The 24,200-nt window shown below is 38.7% G+C and overlaps 1 protein-coding gene across 1 annotated transcript; it reads right to left on the reverse strand.

Moving 5' to 3' along the window:
- Positions 1 to 1,609: 1,609 nt before the first annotated feature.
- Positions 1,610 to 23,005, reverse strand: Smp_127080 (hypothetical protein; the record flags this gene model as incomplete). Its single annotated transcript, XM_018798492.1, has 13 exons — positions 1,610 to 1,644; positions 5,883 to 5,986; positions 8,426 to 8,495; positions 8,664 to 8,881; positions 10,149 to 10,626; positions 12,604 to 13,183; positions 14,626 to 14,947; positions 16,394 to 16,711; positions 22,306 to 22,467; positions 22,499 to 22,584; positions 22,615 to 22,708; positions 22,738 to 22,835; positions 22,868 to 23,005. 13 exons carry the CDS (start codon positions 23,003 to 23,005, stop codon positions 1,610 to 1,612), a joined length of 2,703 nt encoding a protein of 900 aa, XP_018653428.1.
- Positions 23,006 to 24,200: the final 1,195 nt, after the last annotated feature.

The raw sequence follows: 24,200 nt of genomic DNA on the forward strand, positions 1-24,200 counted from the left end.
TCAGGGTTTCCTAACTCCCCCAGGTGGACTCACTGTGTCCACCGGCCCGGTTAAAGCACCGGACATTCGCTTTTCGTTCTCTCAATTTTGTAAACATCATTCCCACCGCGAGAAGGCAATGAGTAGGACTTCCTTGACAGTGGCTTTATACACGTGGCCATGTGAAAGCATTTCGGGAGGGAGAGATAAGTCTCCCCACCATCGGCTGTACCAGGGCATTTGGGGGCGAACGAGCAATAGAATACACAGATTTATATTGTATAATTGTCAAACAACTAAACTATGTATATTCATACTCGCATTATGATACGATTTTCCATTCTTGAGTTATGCCTAGTCTATTAATTACAATCCACCACATTCACTGTCACTTTTGGCTTGATCTTTTACAAATGTTGTTTTCTATTTTGTGGTGCGATGTGTTATGTTCGGTTTGTATATAAACCCAGTATGTTTGAAATAAATGACTCATATCACGGAACTGGGATTGGTGTTTTGGATTCAACAGGGAGAACTAGGCAGGAAGATAGACCGATAAGGACTCTAGAATGGTTGTACGGGTTTATGAGTTATTGGTCCGACCGATAAGTCACTGTTCTGTAATTGGTGGTATTATTACGTCATATATTAATAGGGCACAAGCTATGACACTTAGGAGTTCAACAATTACATCTCTATTGAAAGTAATTGTAAGACATAGTCTTTTCTCAATCATTGATGTTTGAAAATATTTTTTGTTATAAATTTAGTATCTATACATCCTCGTAATCAGATCAATAGACTATAGGGTATTAATATTGACCGATCAAGTGACTAGCATTGAATGCAATTTGATTTAATCAAAATGAAGATAAGGTTTCTTAGACATCAATTCTTAGTACCAAATAAACGTACATCGGATGATTAAACTGTTTAGCATTATGTAAATAACAGAGGTAAGGTTTAGTAATGAACAAGTCGGAAAAAAGATAAGCCATAATGTAGGCGTTTAACAATACCAGGACACCTATATATTTATTCTAAAGTAACCTCGGAAAGACACTGGGGTATCGTTAATGGTTGTGTTGACTCGAGTATGACCTCAGAAATTAGCTGTTAAAGACGTATTTGACATCGAAATTAAGAGTTTATACATGTATATTTGTTGTTCGGATCCTCTCATTGGTATTTAGGACTGGAATTGGTCAGTCTCTTTCGACGTATATGAATCCAACCTCGGTATTATCATTAAGTCAGAGACATTATAAGCAGTGATGGATGGTGACCAGCATTGGAATTCAAGACACGTATTTCGTCCTGCTTACGACTCGTCAGCCGGATGAACCTGCACCCCAAAGTTGATATTGACTCCGAGTCTGAGTCCTGGATTTCACTGCTAGCCACCATTCATCTCCACTTAATATAAGTTAATACATTTGAAAATAACACATCTGACGCTGGAAATTCATTGGGTAAGGATGAATGTAATTATCTTAAAAACTGACTATTGCAGAAAGACAATATTAGTGGGGAGATGTTTATTCACGGGAAACACTATATCGTTGTTACAACCACAGACCATTTATAATAACTATTTCCATACTGAACTCCACATTTGCAGGCTCATCAATCAACCTGTTGGTGTTAAAGTAAGCTCAAGGAAAGCTAAGGATGACAAAATTTGAAACGTCTATGAATTCATTGAGAGTTGAATTACCTGTTTTGGATTTCTGCGTTTATTGCAGACACTGGGGTAATGTTAATGGTTGTGTTGACTTGAGTATGAACTCGGAAATTAGCTGTTGAACACACAATGGCATTTTGTGAATATTAGTGCTTGAAATTAAAAGTCTATACATGTATATTTGGATCCTCTTATTGGTATTTAGGACTGCGATTGATCAGTCTCTTATGACATATATGGATCCTACCTTGATGTTGTCTTTAAGTGAGAGACATTATAAGCAGTGGAATCCAAGACACGTATTTCGTCCTGCTCGGGACTCGTCAGCTGGATGAACCTACACCCCAAAGTTGATGTTTGCTCTGAGACCGAGTCCTGGATTTCTGCGTCTATTGCAAGTTGTGTGATATGGTGTCGATGTACCCACTATTTGTCTTTCCTTAAGTCTTGAGTTTTAAAGTTATCTTATACATTTTTTTATTCCGTGAATTCATTCTTTCTTCTCGAACTAAGTCCCCTATGTAATATTATTTTCAACTAACAATAGCATTTATAAGGTTAAAGTACTTCTTTGGTACTCCTTTCACTGACAAACACTGCCATAGAACCTCACGACCAACGGAGTCAAATGCCGCCTTAAGGTCGAGAAATACTACTATTGTGGGGCGTCTGAATGTGTCTATGTTCTAGGACCTGACGTAGAGTGAATATCTGGTCTATACAACCACGTCCAGGTCGAAAACCAGCCTGGTTTACTCTAGTCTGCTCTTCACGAGCTTTGATTAGGCGTCGAATTATTATTGAAGCTAATATTTTAGATACTATATTAGTCAAACTGATCCCTCTGTGATTGTCACAGGAGGACTTTTGTCTTTTATTATAGACTGACACAATCAGTGACTGGGATCAGTGAGATGTGATTAAATGCAGTTCTCAGATTCTACCTAAGACCTCGGTCAATCTCGCTGCTAGTACTGGACCGCCATCCTTAAAAATCTCAGGGGTGAACCTGTCAGGGCCTGCTACTCTCCCACGCTTCGAACTTCCTATAGCTTTTCCAACCTCGTAAAGAGTCGGAGGACTTACGTCAAGTTGTTATTCAAGTCGACTAGGGATCGTGGGAAACCGAAGTGTGGCTGAAGGCCAATTGAACTGATCCCTAAAGTGTTTTGCCCATCGATCCAATCTCCTGGATTGAGAATAGACAATATTTTCATCTTTTTCCGAGATAGTTGGGTTCCTAATACTGCTTTCTTTAACAAGTCTGAATAGTTGTCTGCTGTTGCATATTGCCACTGCCTTTTCCATCTTTCTTGCTTTCGCTACCCACCACTGTTCGCGATCATTTCATAGACTTCTTATTAGCCTGCTTTTAAGCTGACTACGCTCTTCGTTATGTTCAGAGCCAAATGGGATGCGTTTTTGAGCATCTATCAGTGAGGTAGATGATGCTGAGATCCAGTGTTTCTCCCTAACCTTATAGTTTACCGTACTAGCAGATATCACTGCTGTTTCCACAGCTTTACGGATGTCATTCCACTTACATGGCTGCCTAACTGTTTTCCTAGTTGTTCATGAAATATATTCTTAGCTTGCCTATCATTAAGTAAAACCCTAAGAAATTTCCTTGAAGCGTCTTTCCCACGTCCAGTAAGACGCAGACAGATACGTGCTCTCACTTGAGCATATTTTGGATGTAAGCATGTGCTCCAGAATGAGTTACATTTTATTATCGAGCCCCTCCATCGGTGGCTGACAGCGACGTAATCTATTTGAGTCCAACGTTGGGACGAATTCGGGGGTCGCTATGTCAAAAGATTTTTTCCTTGTGTTTAAAGTTAGTATTTGCAAGAAACAGGTGGTTATCTAAGCATAGCTGCAACAGACGGTCGTCATTATCTGTCCTTTGAGCCACGATACCATAAGATCCACCCAGGTGTCTTTCCCTTTCACTTAATTTACCTACTTGAGCAATTAAGTCGCCAGCCACCATTACTACATCAGAGTGCCTAGCTTTTCGGAGAGGGTCGGGAAGCTTTCTGTAAATCTCATCTTGTACGTGATCTGAGCTGCAGTCAGTGGGAGAGTAGGCAGAGACGACGAAGAGGCAACGACAAGTGTCCCTATCTTTCTGAGTCCTTACTGTTCCGTTTAATCGGACAGTGCACAGAGGACTGTCTACTGGGATCCAGTTCAAAAGAGCTAGTTCTGCCCTAGGACTCAATGCTATACCTACACCAGCGAGGCCACGGGAAGCAACATCAGGGATCCCAGATACACGAAGTGTGAATCGAGTTGGTTCTTTATTATGACATGGTGAGGTCAAATGATGACTGCACTCGGACCCTGCATTTCGGAGACGCAGCACACATCGATGGTGCGAGATTCTAAAGTCTTAGCTAAGAAAGCCTGTTGTCCTATTTCGCACAATGTTCGGACGTTAAAAGTTCCTACATGTGGTTTAGAGAGTGGTTTCAGGAGACCGGGAATAACGTCCCGCGTACTCGAATCGTTTGCCCTAGCGGTGCGAGGTGAAAAAAGGACGTAAGAAGGGTCAGTCGTGGAGATAAGAGAGTTATTAGGAGGTGTAGAAGGGATTTCAATGTGACCAACTTGGTCTCATGTGCTGTTACACGTACGAGGGCTAATATCACTTCCCGGCTGCCCACACCGTGGTAGGGTATTTCTTGAGGAACCTGATAAGAAAAATGGATTAATGTTTGTCTTAACGACCTGGGAGCGTGACCGTAATGCCCAAAAGACAACTGCTTGAGGCCAGTCATAGACGGCCTTTTTGTGGGGGATTTCTGACGTGTTAGCTCCGTTCTTCAACGGACCCTAACGCCATGTCAAGGTAGCAGCAACGGTCGGGATTGATTATTAAAACCAGTATTCAACACTATATTTATAATAAACTGACTTCAACCAAATAGAAAATAGAATACCATAATAAGTAATAATTTTTTGAACATAAAATTGTAAGCAAAATAAAAGATACTCAAGATTTTTCGAAAAATGTTTATATATACATATATATACTACTTATAATATATTAGTAATATGTAACACAATTTTGCATTTAAAAAAGGGTTGTGTATTTTTCTCTCTTTTATTTAAATACATAAATATCGAGTACAAAGAGGTATTAAATGCATATACACCATACGAATCACTTGATCCATGTGAAGACTGAACTACTGCCCGAATGCCTAAACCAAAAGAAGACTGTTCCACATTGAATGATCTTGTAACGTTCATTTAAAAAAGGGTAACTCTAACAGATTGATGATTAACACAAAAAAGAATAAAAAATATAGGAAAACATTCAAAAAAAAAATTTACATCATCACAATATAAATCATAAACATATGAGCAACTAAAATGGATAACCCATTGGGGAAATAAAAGAAAACCCAAAAAAAAGAAAAGAAAAGAGGGGGAGAGGAGGGAAAATTTATAAGTTAAAGAAAACCAAAAAAGAAAAAGATGAAAAGAGAAACAAAGTGCATAACTAACTAAAAAAAATAAAAGAAAAATGACTAGACGTAGATAGAAAGCCGAAAAAAGAAAAGAGGTGGGGGAAGAGAAAACTTACTAGGTAAAGTAAACCAAAAAAAGAAAAGAGAAACTAAAATATATAATAAATTGGAAAATAAAAGAAATATTACTAGATAGAGAAAGAAAATCAAAAAAGAAAACAGAGGGGGAATAGGGAACAGTTACTACAGAGAGAAAACTAAAAAAGAAAAGAGAGGAGAGAAAATTTACCAGAGAAAAAAAAGAGAAAAGGAGAAGAAAAAGAATCATTGGAATAAATTGCGTCTAAGATGTAATATATTATTATTATTATTACATGATTGATTTTCAATAATTGGTATTATTCTTTTACTATTATATACACTATTATGATTTGTAAATGTATAATAATTTGATTGAATATGATTATTATTAGTTTTTAATTCAATTGATGATGATGTTTGGATATTCCATGGCAACTGATGTATTACTGGTGATAATGGTAAATCTATTGAATTCTCATCCCATAAATGACGTGAATTATTATTATTATTATTTTGTTTTGTTAATGATTGAATCTGAGATTTTGATGATAATGAACATGATGATGATGATGATGCTGGGGAGTTCAATGGATTTGGATCAATATTCTCCAAGTTATCATTATCATGGTGATCTTCAGATAGTTTATGACTAGATATACTATTAGATAATTCATCAATTCCACCAAATAAACGTTGACGTAATGCAATACATATAGAATTACTTTGACTACTATTCATTGTTGTAGTATTATCAATAGAATCACTAAAATTATAAATAAAATACAAATAGATCATCAAGATAGAAATCAAGATGCAATAGATAAACAAAGAAAGTTGATCCTTTTTGGGTGGGGGGCAGAGGGTAGATATTGTCGCGTTTTATTCAATGTTGGTAAAGTAATAATATTTTCAGAAGGGGGTTTTATGGAGATTTTAGTAATTTTATATAGTTCAGGTCATGAGTCAATGTAAGCTAGACTACCATGGAAAACCTGGAAGCACTGTACGGCCGTTTCGTCCTACCTTGGGACTCCTAAGAAGTGCACATCCAAGACTCCGCCTCGCCGGATTCAAACCCAGGACCTACCAGTCTCGCACCAGGGCACTTAGCCGACAGACCGCTGAGCCGGCCGGCATCCAACGGTGTTAATGTCTAACATCAACCAATCCACGAAATTGGGCGACCAACTTCCATTGTACTGAGGTAGATACCTGTCTCTACCTGACATGGATTAGTTCCGCTGGTCACTACTTCTCGCTAGAACTCCAGGAATTACCTCATGGAGCCAGTCATAATAGGATGAAACGTCCGTCCAGTGCTTTCAGGTCTTCCATGGTGGTCTAGCTTCAATTGAATCATGATCTAAACTATATATAATAACATTTTATTTTTTGCTTGAAATCATAAACCGACTGATGTTAGACCACTATTGAAACCCTGAAAGCACCGGACGGCCGTTTCGTCCTATTATGGGACTTCTCAGCAGTGAGCATCCACGACCACACTCGTGGGATTCGGTTCATGATCTCAATCAAAACATAATAATTATCACAACCCTATACTGATATTTGATTTTATACCTGTTTAATTCTATCAATCATAAGCTTTTGTTGAATGTATCTAAATCACTGCCACATTGTTTTCTATTGTAATTTGAATGCAACCTTTCGTATTTCTTTTTTTTCCACTTTAATAACTCAATTTCAATAAAAAATTGTATGCTTTATCTATGTACCTTTTTTGAATTAATTCAGTAATGAGTAAATAGGATACACAGTTCCAGCTAACTCGTCTTATCCTTCCGTTCAATTACAACGGTCCTATTAGGAAAGTTTGTGTTCTTTCTACTTTCAAGAATATTCTGGAATAAGTCTCAAGGTCGCACTAAGCAACCTATCACGTCAAGGCCGTAAATGAGATTGAGAAAAATCTCATACCACATTAAGCATGAAATAATGAGAAGATACATCAAGGACGTAACAAGAAAGGAAATGCATGTTCAGTCAGTTAGACAGCTGCAACGTGGGACCAGCCACATATATGCAACGGTTCAAGTTGCCATAGTAAGCGAGATAAAGGACATAACAACAAACATATACATAATTTGTATATACAATACAGATACACAAACTGATCTAATTGGGACTGAAATCTTATAGGCTGAACCTAATTAGCGTTAATATAACTTTTTAAGCAACAAATAAAGTGATTAAAAAGTTGGATCACTCATATTTTGTTTATACGAAAAAAACATTGTAAACATCCTAGAAACTTTGCTCAAGATGTTGATGAATGCATAATAGTATTTCTTTAACATGATTACATACTTTACGTCAATTATAGAATCTCTAGACAAGAAATGAACTACTTAAAACAATAAGGTCACGAAAGTTCATTTCCATAAGTAGTACAATCTGATGGTAGATCAGTTGATGAGGTCATGAATCTTCATAAACTAAGATGGTTGGGTCACGCGTTACGTATGCCTGAACACCGATTACCACGACGCGGTATGCTGACTAGTGTAGGGGATGGTTGGAAAAGAGTTAGGGGCGGCCAAACCAAAACGTGGCATCAGTGCTTGAAGTCACTAACTTATAGTCTGAGCCATGTTGGTAGATGCAGACTACTTGGCTGGGGTCCGCGTGACTATCGTAACCAATGGTTGGAGACTCTGCATGACATGGCTCAGAATCGATCGCAATGGCGCAAATGTATACACTCTTTATGTTCCCTCAAACCTTGAGACTAAAATTGCTTCATATCTGTCTTCTTTCCTATACTATATCCTTTTATACAATCTTTCTTTTGTATATTACCACCAATAAATTAACTAGTTCTATGGATTTGGTGTTCATCTTATTGTGCTAACGAGGTGTGGCAACTTTAACCGATGCATATATATGCCTGATCCTACGTTGTAGCTGACTGATTGACAATCTGTGTTACAGTTGAACAGGAGTAGTTATAATGGAAATTCCTGATACAGGACACATCTGGAGTATCGTTAAATTTCGGTGAAGACAAATCAAACAGATCCTTTCAATTTTGATCACACTGTAAAGAGTTATGATTATATATATATATATAACTTATGAAAAGGAATTATAAATGAGATTAAATATCAACCAAAAAACACAACTATTAGCATAAAGATATAAATACGTATATGAATCAATGATATTTCTTCCACACACTTACCTAACAGCAACTGAAGGACGATTGAATACATGCAATGGAGCAAATTGTGATTGATGAATAGGTTTAACTACTGAACATGTAGTAAATACAGATGGTTTACAATTATTGATCATATCAGATTGTTTTGGATCACTAATACTAATAGTAGTGGAAGATGTAGTATTAGCAGTAGTACTAATAGTAGTATCTAAAGTACTATAGTCACTACTGTTACTGTTAGAAATACAATTGATATTACGTTTAGGTGCATTTATTAAGTGGTCAGCCACGAAATTATTACTACCAAATGAATATGGTGTATGATTTCCAGACAAATCACGAGAATTAGGTGATCCAGTGGAAACTTGATGATGAATATTAGTGGTAGCTGGCATAGTTGTTGTGACAGCTAATGTATTCAAACGAAATACAGGAGGTTGTGTTGGTGTACAAACTGGAGATATTTTTCTACGTTTTCTATACATAAAAAAGAAGTTTCAAAAAGGAACAATGTCAACAATAAATATTATCATTGATAACAATAATATGAAGAAACAAATTCATTCATATTCCATAGTATCTAATCGTCTTCAGTTTGAGCCCCCAAATGCCCTAGTACGGCCGATAGTGGGGAGAGTTAGCTCTCCCTATCGAAATGCCAAGCGTATATAGCTTCTGCCAGCGAAGGCCTGCTCGCTGCCTTCTCACACCAGGGGTGTTTTCTACGAAATTGGGAGGACGAAAAACGAATGTCCGGTGCTTTAACCGGGTTGGTGGACAAGGAAAGTCCATCTAGGGGAGTTGGAAAACCCTCATTCCAAACCAATGGTGCACATGGGCTCCACGGTCCTGAAGGAACAAATGGCGTATGAACCAATCGTTGGTCACCGGCTACCATGGGACTGTATCTCCTCACGATGCTCCACTGCCTGGTGGCTCAGACCTGTAGGTCAAAGGCTACGGATGTGACCCCCTAAGAAAACCACCTGCTTCCTTGTACCAATATTTATGTGTTTAAATGTTCTTATTCAACTAATAAGAGAGCTACACGTCGACATTCTAGAATGTTCCCCTAGTGGTGGTTGGATGGAATGTCTTTGGCTCTTTCTGGAGTTCTTGAGGCTTCCTTGAGTCTGCCAACGAGCCATCCTAACAAATTCATTTGAGAGGGTCTTGTGAAAATGGTCCAGACTCGTAGCTTTTATCCATACGACTAATCTCAGCCGAACTACTATTGGAAACCCTAGAGCTTTGGACAGTTGTTTCGTCCTAGTATAGGGCTCTTTGTCAGTGTACACCCACGAGCCTACCAGAGATCCGATTCAAGACCCTCAGGACGTTTTATTGTTAGAACGAATGGGTCAGTATCTAGTGTGATAATTTCGACTTTAATCAAACTAACACGGTGAGAAAAACATAAAGTGTCATCGGTGACAACTGTTTCACTTCCAATATGACTGAACTACACCACCAGTCACGACATTTTACTAGGATTTCAAGAAAATCTTGAAGTCACTGGTCAGCTGTATATGTTAATTTGGTTGAAGAGGTTTTGTAGAGATCGGTTACATCTATGACGATTACGACCTACAGAATAAAATTTAGCCTCAGATCAAGATACCGGATCATTAAAAAAAATCCCAAATTCAAGAAAACGACAAATGTGTAAAAGTCTACTCAAAAATAAATGTTTAAGATTTTTTCCTATAGAAAAATGAGGAAACTTTTAAAACAGCCAACCAACCTAGACATTAACAACGCTCCAAATTCAGCGCCATCATCTTCAATACATGCATCAACTGTGTTAGACACATTTGGAGTAGTTTCATTCAGAAATTCTTCTCTTCCAAGGAACATTGCCTCTTCGTCAAATATCTGAGGTGAAACAATAGTTTCACGTGTATTCGATTGAACAAATCCAGAAGAATGTCTAGTCCGACGACGACTAGTAGCAGTAGTGTTGACAGGATGACTATCATCTATATCTTTAGATTTGTACGTTCTACGTCGAGGAGTAGATCTTGGGATTGAGCCTACTGTATTCACATTTGACATAGGTTGAACATCATTTTGTAGAAATGGTTTCATAGTACAGATAGGAGGAGTTGTAGTAATTTGTACTGGATTTGAACAGTCCGTATTTATTTGAGTGGTTGTTGTAGACAATTGAGAGCAATTGTTTTTTGCATTTGAAGTACACTTGGGCGTCACATTAAAAATATCTTATTGTAGAAGAAAAAAGAAGTTAGGGAAAAATAAACTGAATGCATTAGACTATTATTGAGAATATGGTCTATGAAAGCAGAAGACGTACATAAGAGCAACAAATAATCTATCATAGTTCACTTCGAAGCATTAGTCACGTACAGTGAAACTGAATGAACAAGTCGAATGATGAGACCAAAAAAATTCATCAACTAGAGGTAATTAAGGGTGTGTTATGTATGTTTAACCATCAACTATGTTGATGTAAAATGTTAGCTGACAGAAGTAGGATGGTAAAAAAAATTAGAGGACAGGAAGATCAGTACATGAGATCAAGTAATGTAAATCATTAAATGTCGATCTGATTTATTTATTTGAACACATACATATTGGTACAAAGGGGCACCAGATACATATGCGCCACACAAAATAATGAGAATGGGAAGAGAAAGGGGGAAGATGCGTATATATAAAGGAAACAACGGATGAAAAAAAGAGAAGAGTAATGATGGGGGGAACTGGAATGTACAACAGGAAGACTCTTTCGGTTAAGAAAGTTAGAACCACTCTTTATGAAGAAAGTAAAAGAAGGTTACAGCAGGATCGCCACTGGCTTCTATTCTGAACCATATCTGATAACGTCTCTAGCCACTGTGTTGCACCATCTCTCGGACCCCAGCCAGGGAGTCGTGAAGGATCAACAGAAGCCAGCCCTTTGTCGATCTGATGCAAACTTTCTGTGATCAATGCTAGCTTAATACCAATAACCAGAAGTTGGATATGTTATGCAATAACATGATGCAAGATTAACCACAGTGGTATATTTGTATTATTTATTTCGTATTTCGTTGATTGCTTTCTTCTTTGTTGTTATATTTACAGCTTTGATTCTTGCTATGCCACGTACTACTAGACTACTTAAACAATAGAACCCGCAAAGTCGCAAGAGAGAAGACTAGTAAGTAGGAATTTTATTCCCCAAACAGTATCAAATATAGTACAAAAATCTCATGTCCTTTTTATTCATCCAATAGGGTACACGTCGACATTCTAGAATGTTCCCTTAATGGTGATTGCATGGAATGTCTTCGGCTCTTTCTGGGCTTCTTGAGGCTTCCTTGAGTTTGCCAACGAGCCATCCTTACAGTTGTATGAACATAAAATGTGATCACCTGGTTCTATACACAATTATGTCACATCTTATCATACTGGTGATAACTGACTAATTATTGTAGTGAATCAATTATAGAAACATAATTTATGATTAAGACTGTAAATACAATATGATCCACACTATATGATGGAAAACATGTAAAGACCAGATTGAAATTAGATTACGAAATACAGTGATTAGGTCATACAATTTTACCCTATATCAATTGCTTAGTATCAGAATTTATTTATTTACTTGAACACATAAATATTGGTACAAGGAAGCAACAGACACATATGCGCCGCACAAATCTCATTTGATTTATGTGAGGGCTGTCATACTGCTCAGGTGCCCAGACTGAAGCATGTGGTTCTCTTAGGGGGCCACACCCCGAGCCTTTGACCTGAAGGTCTGAACCACAAGGCAGTGGAGCATCGTGAGGAGATGCAATCCCGTGGTAGACGGTGACCAACGATTGATTCATACGCCATTTTTTCCTTGGGAGCCTGGATCCCATGTGCACTATTTGTTTGGAATGAGGGTTTTCCAACTCCCCTAGATGGACTTTCCTTGTCCACCAACCCGGTTAAAGCACCGGACGTTCGCTTTTCATCCTCTCAATTTCGTAAACAACACCCGTGATGCGAGAATGCAGTGAGTAGGACTTTCCTGGCAGAGGCTGTATACGCGTGGCCATGTGAGAGCATTTTGAAAGGGAGGGCGGGTCCTCCCCACTCTCGGCCGTACCAGGGCATTTGGGAGGTCCAAACGGTATAATAAGTAGTAAGTCTATCAAATCTGATAATAGTATTTTTTCAGAAAAGTTTATACACCAACTTACTTTTACGAGGAGTTTTTATTCGTTTTGGACTATGAATTAATTGAATTAATGTTGTATTTAAACGATGATGATCTGATGAAGATATCATATTGGCTAGTAAATTAGAATTACGACGTAATAAACGTGGAGGTGTTGATGGATTAACATTTTCATTGATAAGATCATTATTTATATGTACAGAATTTGATTGAATATTAGAAATTTGTGTTGAGAATTGACTTAAACTAGCTTCCTCTAGTAACTGACGTCGTCGCCAACGTTCAGCACGTGACATTGCTACGGACAAACATGAATCTTTATATTGTATCGGTAATTCTTGACTAAACTGAAGTGATGATTCACGAGTTAGTCGATTATTATCTTCATTATCATCATCGGAATTTAATGGTAGACTGGAACTATTACTCAATAGTGTTGGAAGACCACCACCACCACTGTGAGTTTGAGCTGTTATATTGGCAGCTTCTTGTGCTTCTATATACAAAAGACTATTTAGCATAGAATTAGCTCGACGTAGCCGACGTAATGGACTGACTGTTGTTAGCGGTGGTTTTATTGGTGATTCATCTACAATAATTGCCTGTTGAGAAGACAAACACAAAAAGAAGTAAATAAGTAGTGCTTTTAGTGTTTCATACAATTAAACTGTGAACTGATTAGCAGGGATATTTGTGCCTTAACCATTAAGATTATATAAACGATGTGGTAGAACATTAGAAGCAGGTATGAAAAGGATTGCCCAGGACAGAGTTGGTTGGAGAAGCTGGTGAGCGGCCTATGCTCCTCGACGAGGGGTAACAGGCGTAAGTAAGTAACGTGGTAGAACATTGGCTGTTAACCAATAATAACGTAGAAAAGATTAATGATATAGTAAAAAAATACTTCTGAACATATGCTAGTAAGTGACTTGTTGTACATATTATGGGAGTTTATTTCCGGTCATTTTACTTTAAAAATGAAGTAAGGTTGTACACATATAGTATTACACTGAAATCATAATGAAAATAGGCATTGAGAAATGGATTATATAAAGGAGTTGAGATTTTTGTGATCATATGATTTGAAACAAGAATTAGAATACAAGTATAAATAAAGAACACAATCATGGTGGGTTCGTTGAAAAAGAGAAATCTTAGGAGAACAACAATGATTTAACACAAATAGTCTTCAAACCGCTAACCTACCGCTATTTATTTTATTTATAGGTACAAGGGGGCACCATTTATATATGCGCCACACAAAAAATTGTCATTTCCTTAGATTGTGTGGGGACTATGATACTGACCTGAAGGTCTGACCCACAATACAGCGCACCATTGTGAGGAGATGCAGTCCCATGGTTGCCGGTGACCAACGACTGGTTTATACGCCATTTGTTCCCTCAGGACACTGGAGCCCATGTGCACCATTGGTTTGGATTCAGGGTTTTCCAACTCCCCCAGGTGAACTTTCCGTGTCCACCACCCCGGTTAAATGGCAGGACATTCGCTTTTTGTCCTCTCAATTGCGTAAACATCACTCCCACTGCGAGAAGGCAATGAATAGGACTTCCCTGACAGTGGCTTTATACGCGTGGCCATGTGAGAGCATTTCGGGAGGAAGAGCTAACTCTCCCTACCATCGGCTATACCAGGGCATTTTTACTGTTACCTTTTATGAAAGTATTATTGTATAAGTGATGATTTAATTAAGAGACATTTTTTCCAATCTAAAGAACTAATTGGATAAGGGAATGGAGGGATGTAAGTAGTACAATTTCTTCCCCCCCCCATGGTAATCAGTGTCTTACATTTCGGACTCTTGAGTCCATAGGGATAACTGGTTTGGAATCAGTGTTTGACAAATTTATAAGAGTATACACTTTTTTTCGAAAGTAACCTTACTACGTAAAGTGGTAAACAGGACTTCAATGATACTTTATAGATAGGTAAACATAACCTTTTTAACCAAATTAATCTCAAAACAGAGAAAAATATAGCTACAAAAATCCCAGTGACTTTTGCTAAATGCACAGAAATATACCTTATTTTTTGTTTTCTCTGCTGCAGCCAACTTAGCTCGTTCCCAACGAGGATATGATTTCTCTGGATTAGGTGTCTCATGTACTGAACGTCGATGGTTACAACGTTTTGAATCGGTATTCGCCCTCCTTTTAGATTCTCCTCTTGTTGAAGTAGACGTTTCCGACAATGTCGACTTTTGCTTTAAGCTATTAGCATTAGGAGACGTGATAGTATGTGAACGTGATCGATTTGAACTCCTTGGAGTACGAGCTGACGTTGAAGCTGGAGTCCGTTTTGATGAATTAGCTGAAGGATTCCTTTGTCTTGTAGTAGGTGTTGTGCTAACAGAGTAGAAATACAAGAACAAATTTCAAATAAAGACTTTGACAAACTAAACAAATAACAGAGGAAATAATATTAACATCTAACTAACTAGAACATAAAATGTTCACTTACAAATAACAGGAGGATAGTTGACAATGAATTAGTGTTTTGATTTTTAATTCCAAAGCCATTAAGTAAGTAACCTTCAGTTAGTCTTTGGGACATCAATATATATTCGAAAATTTTATCCAGTGACGCCTTTTAAATTACTACAAATACAGAGATCCCTGATAGCATATTATACTTACTTACTTACGCCTGTTACTCCCAATGGAGCATGGGCCGCCGACCAGCATTCTCCAACCCGCTCTGTCCTCCGTCTTTCTTTCTAGTCCTATCCAACTTTTGTTCATTCTTCTCATGTCTGTCTCCATTTCTCGGCGTAATGTGTTCTTTGGTTTTCCTCTTCTCCTTTGGCCTTCAGGATTCCATGTGAGGGGTTGTCTTGTGACGCAGTTGGGTGATTTTCTCAATGCGTGTCCTATCCACCCCCACCGCTTCTTCCTGATTTCTCCTTACACTAGATGGAATCTGGTTTGTTGTCTCCCACTGTAAAGTGTTGCTGATAGTGTCTGGCCATCGGATCCGAAGTATCTTGCGTAGAACACTGTTAATAAACACCTGTATCTTCTGGATGATGGCTTTCGTAGTTTTCCACGTCTCCGCCCCATACAGTAGAACTGTCTTGACATTCGTATTGAAAATTCTGATCTTGGTTTTGGTTGACAATTGTTTTGAGTTCCAGATGTCCTTTAGTTGTAAATATGCTGCTCTTGTTTTGCCGATTCTTGCCCTCACATCTGCATCAGATCCACCGTGTTCATCAATGATGCTGCCCAGATATGTAAAGGTTTCCACACCCTCCAAAGCTTCTCCGTCAAGTGTGATTCGATTGATACACGTTGTATTGTATCGGAGAGTCTTGCTTTTCCCTTTGTGTATATTGAGACCTACTGCAGCTGAGGCTGCTGCTACATTGGTCGTGTTCTGCATTTGTTGTTGCGTATGTGATAGAAGAGCCAGATCATCTGCAAAGTCTAAATCGTCCAGCTGCATCCTGCCTGTCCACTGTATCCCATGCTTCCCTCCAGATGTCGACGTCTTCATGATCCAGTCGATGACAGATCTAAAAGGTTTACTTAACAATTAATAGTATGATTCGTCCTACTAGAAATTTTTAAATTAAACCTGCTACTTGGAATCGTGTGGTAATTGAATGTATCTATTTTATTATAATAAATATTGTTATGCACAATAGGTAAATTAAGAGACCAAAACAAAATACATCTACCATAAAAAGATAAAACAAGGTAACCAATTTCCAACTCTGTGTTTCATACATAACAAGGAGTATGCTATAAAAATCATCGAAAGAAAAGTATCAGAAAAAAAATTAAACTAACTTTGTTGGCTTCTTTCGAGATTCTCGTTTTACTGGTAGGCGTTTTGTTGGAGTACGGCATTTTCGTTTTGATCGTTGACATGGTATAAGTACTAGATGAGGAGTTGGCAAGGTCTTACAAGATTGATATTTACTAGATGACTCTATGTTGACAGGACATGAATTAATAACATTGGATAAAATTGGAGTGGATGTCAAGGGATTAGGGGTTTCATTGGATGAAAGTGAGATCTGTATTGAATCAGTAAACAAAGCACGTGGAAGCGATTGTCTGAGGGTATTACGTGGTACTGGTGAAGATTGCATGACATTTGATGGTCTATTATTTATAGAAAATGATAAATGAAAATTGAATAACTTGTCAACAAATAATTCCTGACTATAGGAATTATTTATTAGATATTTTGATCAATATTCGCTTCAAAAAGTCTTGTTAAGTGAAATGAGTCCGAGTATATTACAAACCTGATAATTTGACAAGGTTTCTTATCTAATACGCTATACTGGACTTATCTGATAGTATTAAATACGATTGTCTTAATTCACCGTCTACTAACTGCTAACAACCATACAGGGTTATTTACATTTACACCGAAACCTATTACAAATGTGCTACAAATTCTAAAGAGTAAATTGTATTTTTAATGTTAATGTGACTCAAGTATCCCCCAAATGTCCCGGTAAGGCTGAGGGTGGGGAGAGTCCGCTCCCATCCCGAAATGCTCCCTTATGGCCATGCGTGTATAGCTACTATCAGGACAGTTCTACTGATGCCTTCCTGAGGCAGAGGTGTTGTTTACAAAATTGAGAGGACGAAAAGTGAGTGTCTGATGCTTACACTGATAGTGGGTATGGAGTATTCATCTATGGGAGTTGGAAAACCCTGGTTCCAAATCATTGGTGTACATGGGCCTCAGGATCCTCGAGAAACAAGTGGAGTATGAACCTATTATTGGTTGTCAGATACCATAGGGTCACAACTTCTACAGTTGCCTCACTGCCTTTTGGGTTAGATCTCCGGGTTAAAGGTTCGGGGTGTGGCCCCCTAAGAAAACCACCCGCTTCGGTTTAGGTACCCAGGCAGTATTCCAGTCCACACACTAATTCAATAATGTGTGGAGCATATATATTCCGACAACTTTTTACCACTGTTTATTTGTTTATTTAAACAAATATATAATTCCACTTGAAAAGATTATTATTCTGAGCTGTGTATAGAACTGTACGTCATTATGATAAGGGTTTGCAAAACAGATGGAATCGATTATATAAAACTTGGAATGATATGGTTGAAATTCGACAATGTGACAACTAGTCCAGTCTAACTTCTCACAAAGTATATATATAGTGTACTTTATTTAAACTTTTGTTTAGTTTTCTATGGTGAAAAACAGTGGTTCCTCAACTTAAGTCTGCATCTTGCATATGCACCAAGTAATAAGGAAGTAGTAGTTGAGCGTGTCGACCACTTCACTTATCTTGGGAGTCTCAGTCAGTCAGTCACAACGTAGAACTTCGTACGTACGTACGTACATCAGTTAGAGTTGCCATGCCAAATTAGCACAGAGATTCAGTTGTCGATTCAAATCCCATAGTGGTAGAAGTAGCAAGAGTATAAACACTAATCGAAAAGATTAGGGCTCTGTGGTCACGCTCCCAGATCGTTATGATCAACATTAATCCAACTTCCTTTTCAGGTCCCTCAAGAAATACCCTTCCACGGTGTGGGCAGCCGGGAAGTGATATTAGCCCTCGTACGTGTAACAGCACATGAGACCAAGTTGGTCACATTGAAATCCCTCCTACACCTCCTAATAACTCTCTTATCTCCACGACTGACCCTTCTTACGTCCTTTTTTCACCTCGCACCGCTACGGCAAACGATTCGAGTACGCGGGACGTTATTCCCGGTCTCCTGAAACCACTCTCTAAACCACATGTAGGAACTTTTAACGTCCGAACATTGTGCGAAATAGGACAACAGGCTTTCTTAGCTAAGACTTTAGAATCTCGCACCATCGATGTGTGCTGCGTCTCCGAAATGCAGGGTCCGAGTGCAGTCATTCATTTGACCTCACCATGTCATAATAAAGAACCAACTCGATTCACACTTCGTGTATCTGGGATCCCTGATGCTGCTTCCCGTGGCCTTGCTGGTGTAGGTATAGCATTGAGTCCTAGGGCAGAACTAGCTCTTTTGAACTGGATCCCAGTAGACAGTCCTCTGTGCACTGTCCGATTAAACGGAACAGTAAGGACTCAGAAAGATAGGGACACTTGTTGTTGCCTCTTCGTCGTCTCTGCCTACTCTCCCACTGACTGCAGCTCAGATCACGTACAAGATGAGATTTACAGAAAGCTTCCCGACCCTCTCCGAAAAGCTAGGCACTCTGATGTAGTAATGGTGGCTGGCGACTTAATTGCTCAAGTAGGTAAATTAAGTGAAAGGGAAAGACACCTGGGTGGATCTTATGGTATCGTGGCTCAAAGGACAGATAATGACGACCGTCTGTTGCAGCTATGCTTAGATAACCACCTGTTTCTTGCAAATACTAACTTTAAACACAAGGAAAAAATCTTTTGACATAGCGACCCCCGAATTCGTCCCAACGTTGGACTCAAATAGATTACGTCGCTGTCAGCCACCGATGGAGGGGCTCGATAATAAAATGTAACTCATTCTGGAGCACATGCTTACATTCAAAATATGCTCAAGTGAGAGCACGTATCTGTCTGCGTCTTACTGGACGTGGGAAAGACGCTGCAAGGAAACTGCTAGTACGGTAAAGTATAAGGTTAGGGAGAAACATTGGATCTCAGCAGCATCTACCTCACTGATAGATGCTCAAAAACTTATCCCATTTGGCTCTGAACATAACGAAGAGCGAAGTCAACTTAAGCGCAGGCTAATAAGAAGTCTACGCAATGATCGCGAACAGTGGTGGGTAGCGAAAGCAAGAGATGGAAAAGGCAACAGCAGACAACTTTTCAGACTATTTAAAGAAACCAGTATTAGGAACCCAACTGTCAGAGAAACTATCTCGGAAAAAGACGAACATATTATCCATTCTCAATCCAGGAGATTGGATCGATGGGCAAAACACTTTAGGGATCAGTTCAATTGGCCTTCAGCCACATTCCGGTTTTCCACGATCCCCAGTCGACCTGAATGGCAAGTTAATGTAAGTCCACCAACTTTTTACGAGGTTGGAAAAGCTATAGGAAGTTCGAAGCGTGGGAGAGTAGCAGGCCCTGACAGGTTCACCCCTGAGATTTTTAAGGATGGCGGTCCAGTAATAGCAGCGAGATTGACCGAGGTCTTAGGTAGAATCTGGGAACTGGACGTAATTCCATCTGATTGTGCCAGTCTATAAGAAAGGACAAAAGTCCTCTTGTGACAATCACGGAGGGATCAGTTTGACTAATATAGCAAAACGTGGTACAAATCCATGAGGTCACTCACTGACAAGTGGACTGAACCATGTTGGTAGGTGTAGACTACCTGGTTGGGACCTGCGAGATGGTAACAACCGATGGTTAGAGACCTTGAATGACATGGCTCAAAATCGTTTGCAATAGCGTAGGTGCATCCACTCTTTGTGTTCTTCCGAATTCTAATCTTCTGAATTTTTCATGTCTCTATCTTTTTTCTCTTTCCAAATTTATTTCACTGGATTATACTCCTTCAATAACATCTTCAAACCCTAATCTTTCGGATTACTGCTTATACTCTTACTACTTCTACCACTATGGGATTTGAATCGACAACTGCATCTCTGTGATGTACGTACGTACGAAGTTCTACGTTGTGACTGACTGACCAGGTAATATATATATCGCTTCATGGCTGGAAGTGTTGTTTTTCTTTTCTACCTCTTTTTGACCACTTATTAGAAATGTTAGGTCATTATTAACGAACTTTATGATTGTAACCAAGTTTGCCAACTACACTACATTCACTAAAACTCAACTGAAATTATTTATTTATTTAAACACATACATATTGGTACGAAGGGGCACCGGATATATATGCGCCACACTATGCTGCATAAGTTGAAAAGTAAGGATACACAAATTGTGAATAAAAGGGAGTGAATAAGCGACATGGTAAATAATAATAATAATAACAATGTAAATTGTCTGGCATTTAGTAAGAGCGTAAATAGGATTGTCAGTAGAAATCATCATTTCATTTACTTGTGTGAGGGCTGTGATACTGCCCGGGTGCCCAGACCGAAGCAGGTGGTTTTCTTAGGGGGCCACACCCCGAGCCTTTGACCTAAAGGTATAATACACAAGACAGTGGAGCATCATGAGATGCAGTCCATGGTCAGTCAGTCAGTCAGCGACAACGTAGGACCAGGCACATATATGCATCGGTCCAAGTTGCCATACCTCGTTAGCACAACAAGATGAACACCGAATTCATAGAAGTAGTTAATTTAGTGGTGGTAGTATATAAAAGAAAGGTTGTATATAAGGATATAGTATAGGAAAGAAGACAGATATGAAGCAATTTTAATCTCAAGGTTTAAGGGAAGATAAAGAGTGTATACACCTACGCCATTGTGATCGATTCTCAGCCATGTCACTCAGAGTCTCCAACCATTGGTTACGATAGTCACACGGACCCCAACCAGGTAGTCTGCATCTACCAACATGGCTCAGACTAGAAGTTAGTGACTTCAAGCAGTCCCATGGAAGCCGGTGACCAACGATCGGTTCATACGCCATTTGTTTCCTTGGGAGCCTGTAGCCTATGTTCACCATTGGTTTGGAGTGAGGGTTTTCCAACTGCTCTAGGTGGACTTTCCGTGTCCACCAACCCGGTTAAAGCGCCGGATATTCGCTTTTCGTCCTCTCAATTTCGTGAACAACACCCCCGCCTTCTCTTGGCGGGGGTGTTGTTGGAGTTGGCACAAACGTTCCGGAAACCTTATTCATTAAAGTCTAATAGCTCAATGGTAGTAAATTAATAACCTTAAGGGTAAGGGACGAACTAAAAACCCCATGATGGAATTGAAAGTACTTTTTTAATTTACTTAACGGGAGACGGGGTAGCAATTTGTTGTGAAAGTGAGAAAATTAGATGATAGATGGAAAATGTTGAAATCAAACCAGCAGAAGTTTTAGGATGATTAGATGGGATTTTCCGGATACAGAGAAGTCTATTATGTTTATAATTGTGGACCCCATAACAAGGTGCTTACGATTTTTAATACAAGCAGGAGTAACATAACAGGAAAATTATAGTGTTAGGACTGTTCATTAGCAGAATCTCAGAATGAATGTCACTCGATGATGTGATAGCGAATGCAGAGCTTAACACAAAAAATTCACCATTTAAAGCTACCAAACTTCAAAATTTTAAGGGCTGAAGATTAACAGCATTATCAGGCGGGGAAACTAGATTTGACTCACAGGATTTATTATGATTTGAGGGCCAACAAAGAAAGTTAAGTCAACGAATGGTTTTGAATTGCAGTGCTGGAGGTCTTCATTTACTGAGTTCTAACACCAGGATTCCAGTCAGAAACCCTTCATCTCTACATGATTAAACTCAGGCCGCTAACCTGACGAAGAAATACCATGTTTTGATAAAATGCATGTGGGTAATGGGTCAGGTGCAATTCTCGGTCATTCACATGGCCGTAGCAAAAATCGAAGGAACATGTGACCAAGTTCAGTAATCTACCCATACTAAAGCGAAGAAGTTCCATGTTTTCCCATAATTTTTGGTCCAAAGTGTAAACATAGTGCATGCTCTTTTAAGGATCGATAAGTGATAATTTAGGGAAGGCGTAGTTTATCGCAATCCAAAGTAGAAGGGCATAGATAGGAACTTTAGTCATTATTAGCAAAAAGTAGTGGTTAAAACTGCTTTGGACAGTAAAAAAAATAGGTAGCACGAACCGAGGTGAACTTGATATGACCCCATCGACTTCATCCACATTTTCTTCTAGAGTACGTGATTCGGATGTCGTAAGTTCCGTATCATTGGGTAGGCACTCAGGAGGTTCCAAACCAAGATTCATATAGACGCAAAATAGTGTGCGACCAAAGGCTGTCTTGTACCTTTAAAGCAATTAATTGGTAGAGAAATTACCTATCGACAACTTCCAGTTTTAGAAAGTTTTTCCATTCATTCCAAGTAGGATCACATAAGCTAAGCCGGCTGATTAGTTCCGAAATCTAACTTGATTAGATAACCAATTTACTTACCCAGTCACCAAGTTCGTGGTCAGCACACATATCGGCTTCTTCAAACGAGCATAGGAGACGAGTATGAAGGACCAACAAAATTTGAAATTGTAGCCTGGAGTAGTTTGAGAATAACTGACTTACTCTCTAGACAATCTTTCGTTTCCATTGTCTGAAGAATGCCTTTCTAGAATCTGCTTACATGGCATCTTCATTTCGCTATCTACGCGTTGTGCCAGAGACTAAAAAGGTGATTAACAACTAGCGGTAATACTTTTTTCTCTTCAGGTGATAAGCCTATACTTATTTCTGACAGCCGAGTAGTAAATTCAAGCACCGTAATTTCACCATTTTCAACCGCGTTATCAAAAAGACTTTTTATGTTAGAGAAATGGCAATTTGAGGTCGACATTTCCGATCACAACGAAGTACAGAAACACCCCATTTGCGGATTTCAAAACAGTCCCATTGCTCGTATGACCTTTAGAATCTAACAGAAATCAATCATTTAAAAAAGTTTGAACTTTCTGTCAGTCACAAAACATTGTTCTATGAGGTATAAAAAATCGTACCCTGTGTTAAAATCGAGCATTTTAAGGAATTTTTTACCTCATTTAGTTTGTGGTTGCCTGAACAACATAGATTTCAAAAATAAACGCTTTTCATGAAAATGAAAGGACTGGTTATTCGTTTACATTAGTGTTTTATGGTATTATATACTGTTTTTATACGATGAAAGATAAGAAAATATGTATCGATCTTTTTCGAACTCGAAAAAAGAAATGAGTGACTGAGGTGTGAGAATCTGTAGTAAGTTAGTATTGCATGTAGAAAATAATTACTTACGGATGCAATTCTAAGCTGATCCATAGGCTGTCAAACACAGAGTCTTAGCTTGGCCGAAGTTGGAACAAGTAAGCTATTCAACTCAATAAACTTTATCTGTCTCATAAACGTAAATTAACACCGTTAGTATACAAAAACAGAAATTGGTACAGTCTATTAGGGAGAGAAAGATTCCGAGAGAGAGATTCCGAACAGTAATTGGAGGACAGATAAAAATGGTTAAACTAAAATGAGCTTTCGACATGTAATAAATATCGTGATTGGTTGATAGACAGAACACACCCATGCAGGGTCAAAAGGAGTCAAGGTAGTGGAATCCCGAATACGAAGACGTCACGGATAAAAGCGTTGTCAAGCCCTGAATATCCGTGACATTTTTAGTGCTGAGCCTGATATGATCTGGCACACTAAGCGACAGGCTTTGAGTCCATTCCTTGGTGTAACATTATATATGTTTTTTTATTTATTTACATATCGTAATTAATTTTTCGTCCTCAGTTTTGTTGAATATGTGTATATTTTATTGTTTTGAAACAGACACCCAAACTGTTAAGAGTATAGTCTCACGTCCTCCACCTGGTAGCCTGTGCTATCCTGGCCTGATAATACGAGAGTTTGGTTCTTTTGTCCAGAAGCTGACTTCCAAGAGTACCGCGTGGCAGACTGGTGTGTATGGTTTTTCTCAGTAGTAAAAGAGCTATCACAATATTTCAGCAGGTACGTTACACTTTGTGTGGATACTAGTGTTATTTTTGAAACTT

The sequence above is a fragment of the Schistosoma mansoni genome, chromosome 6, assembly GCF_000237925.1.
Source record: "Schistosoma mansoni strain Puerto Rico chromosome 6, complete genome".
In the NCBI taxonomy this organism is placed as follows: domain Eukaryota; kingdom Metazoa; phylum Platyhelminthes; class Trematoda; order Strigeidida; family Schistosomatidae; genus Schistosoma; species Schistosoma mansoni.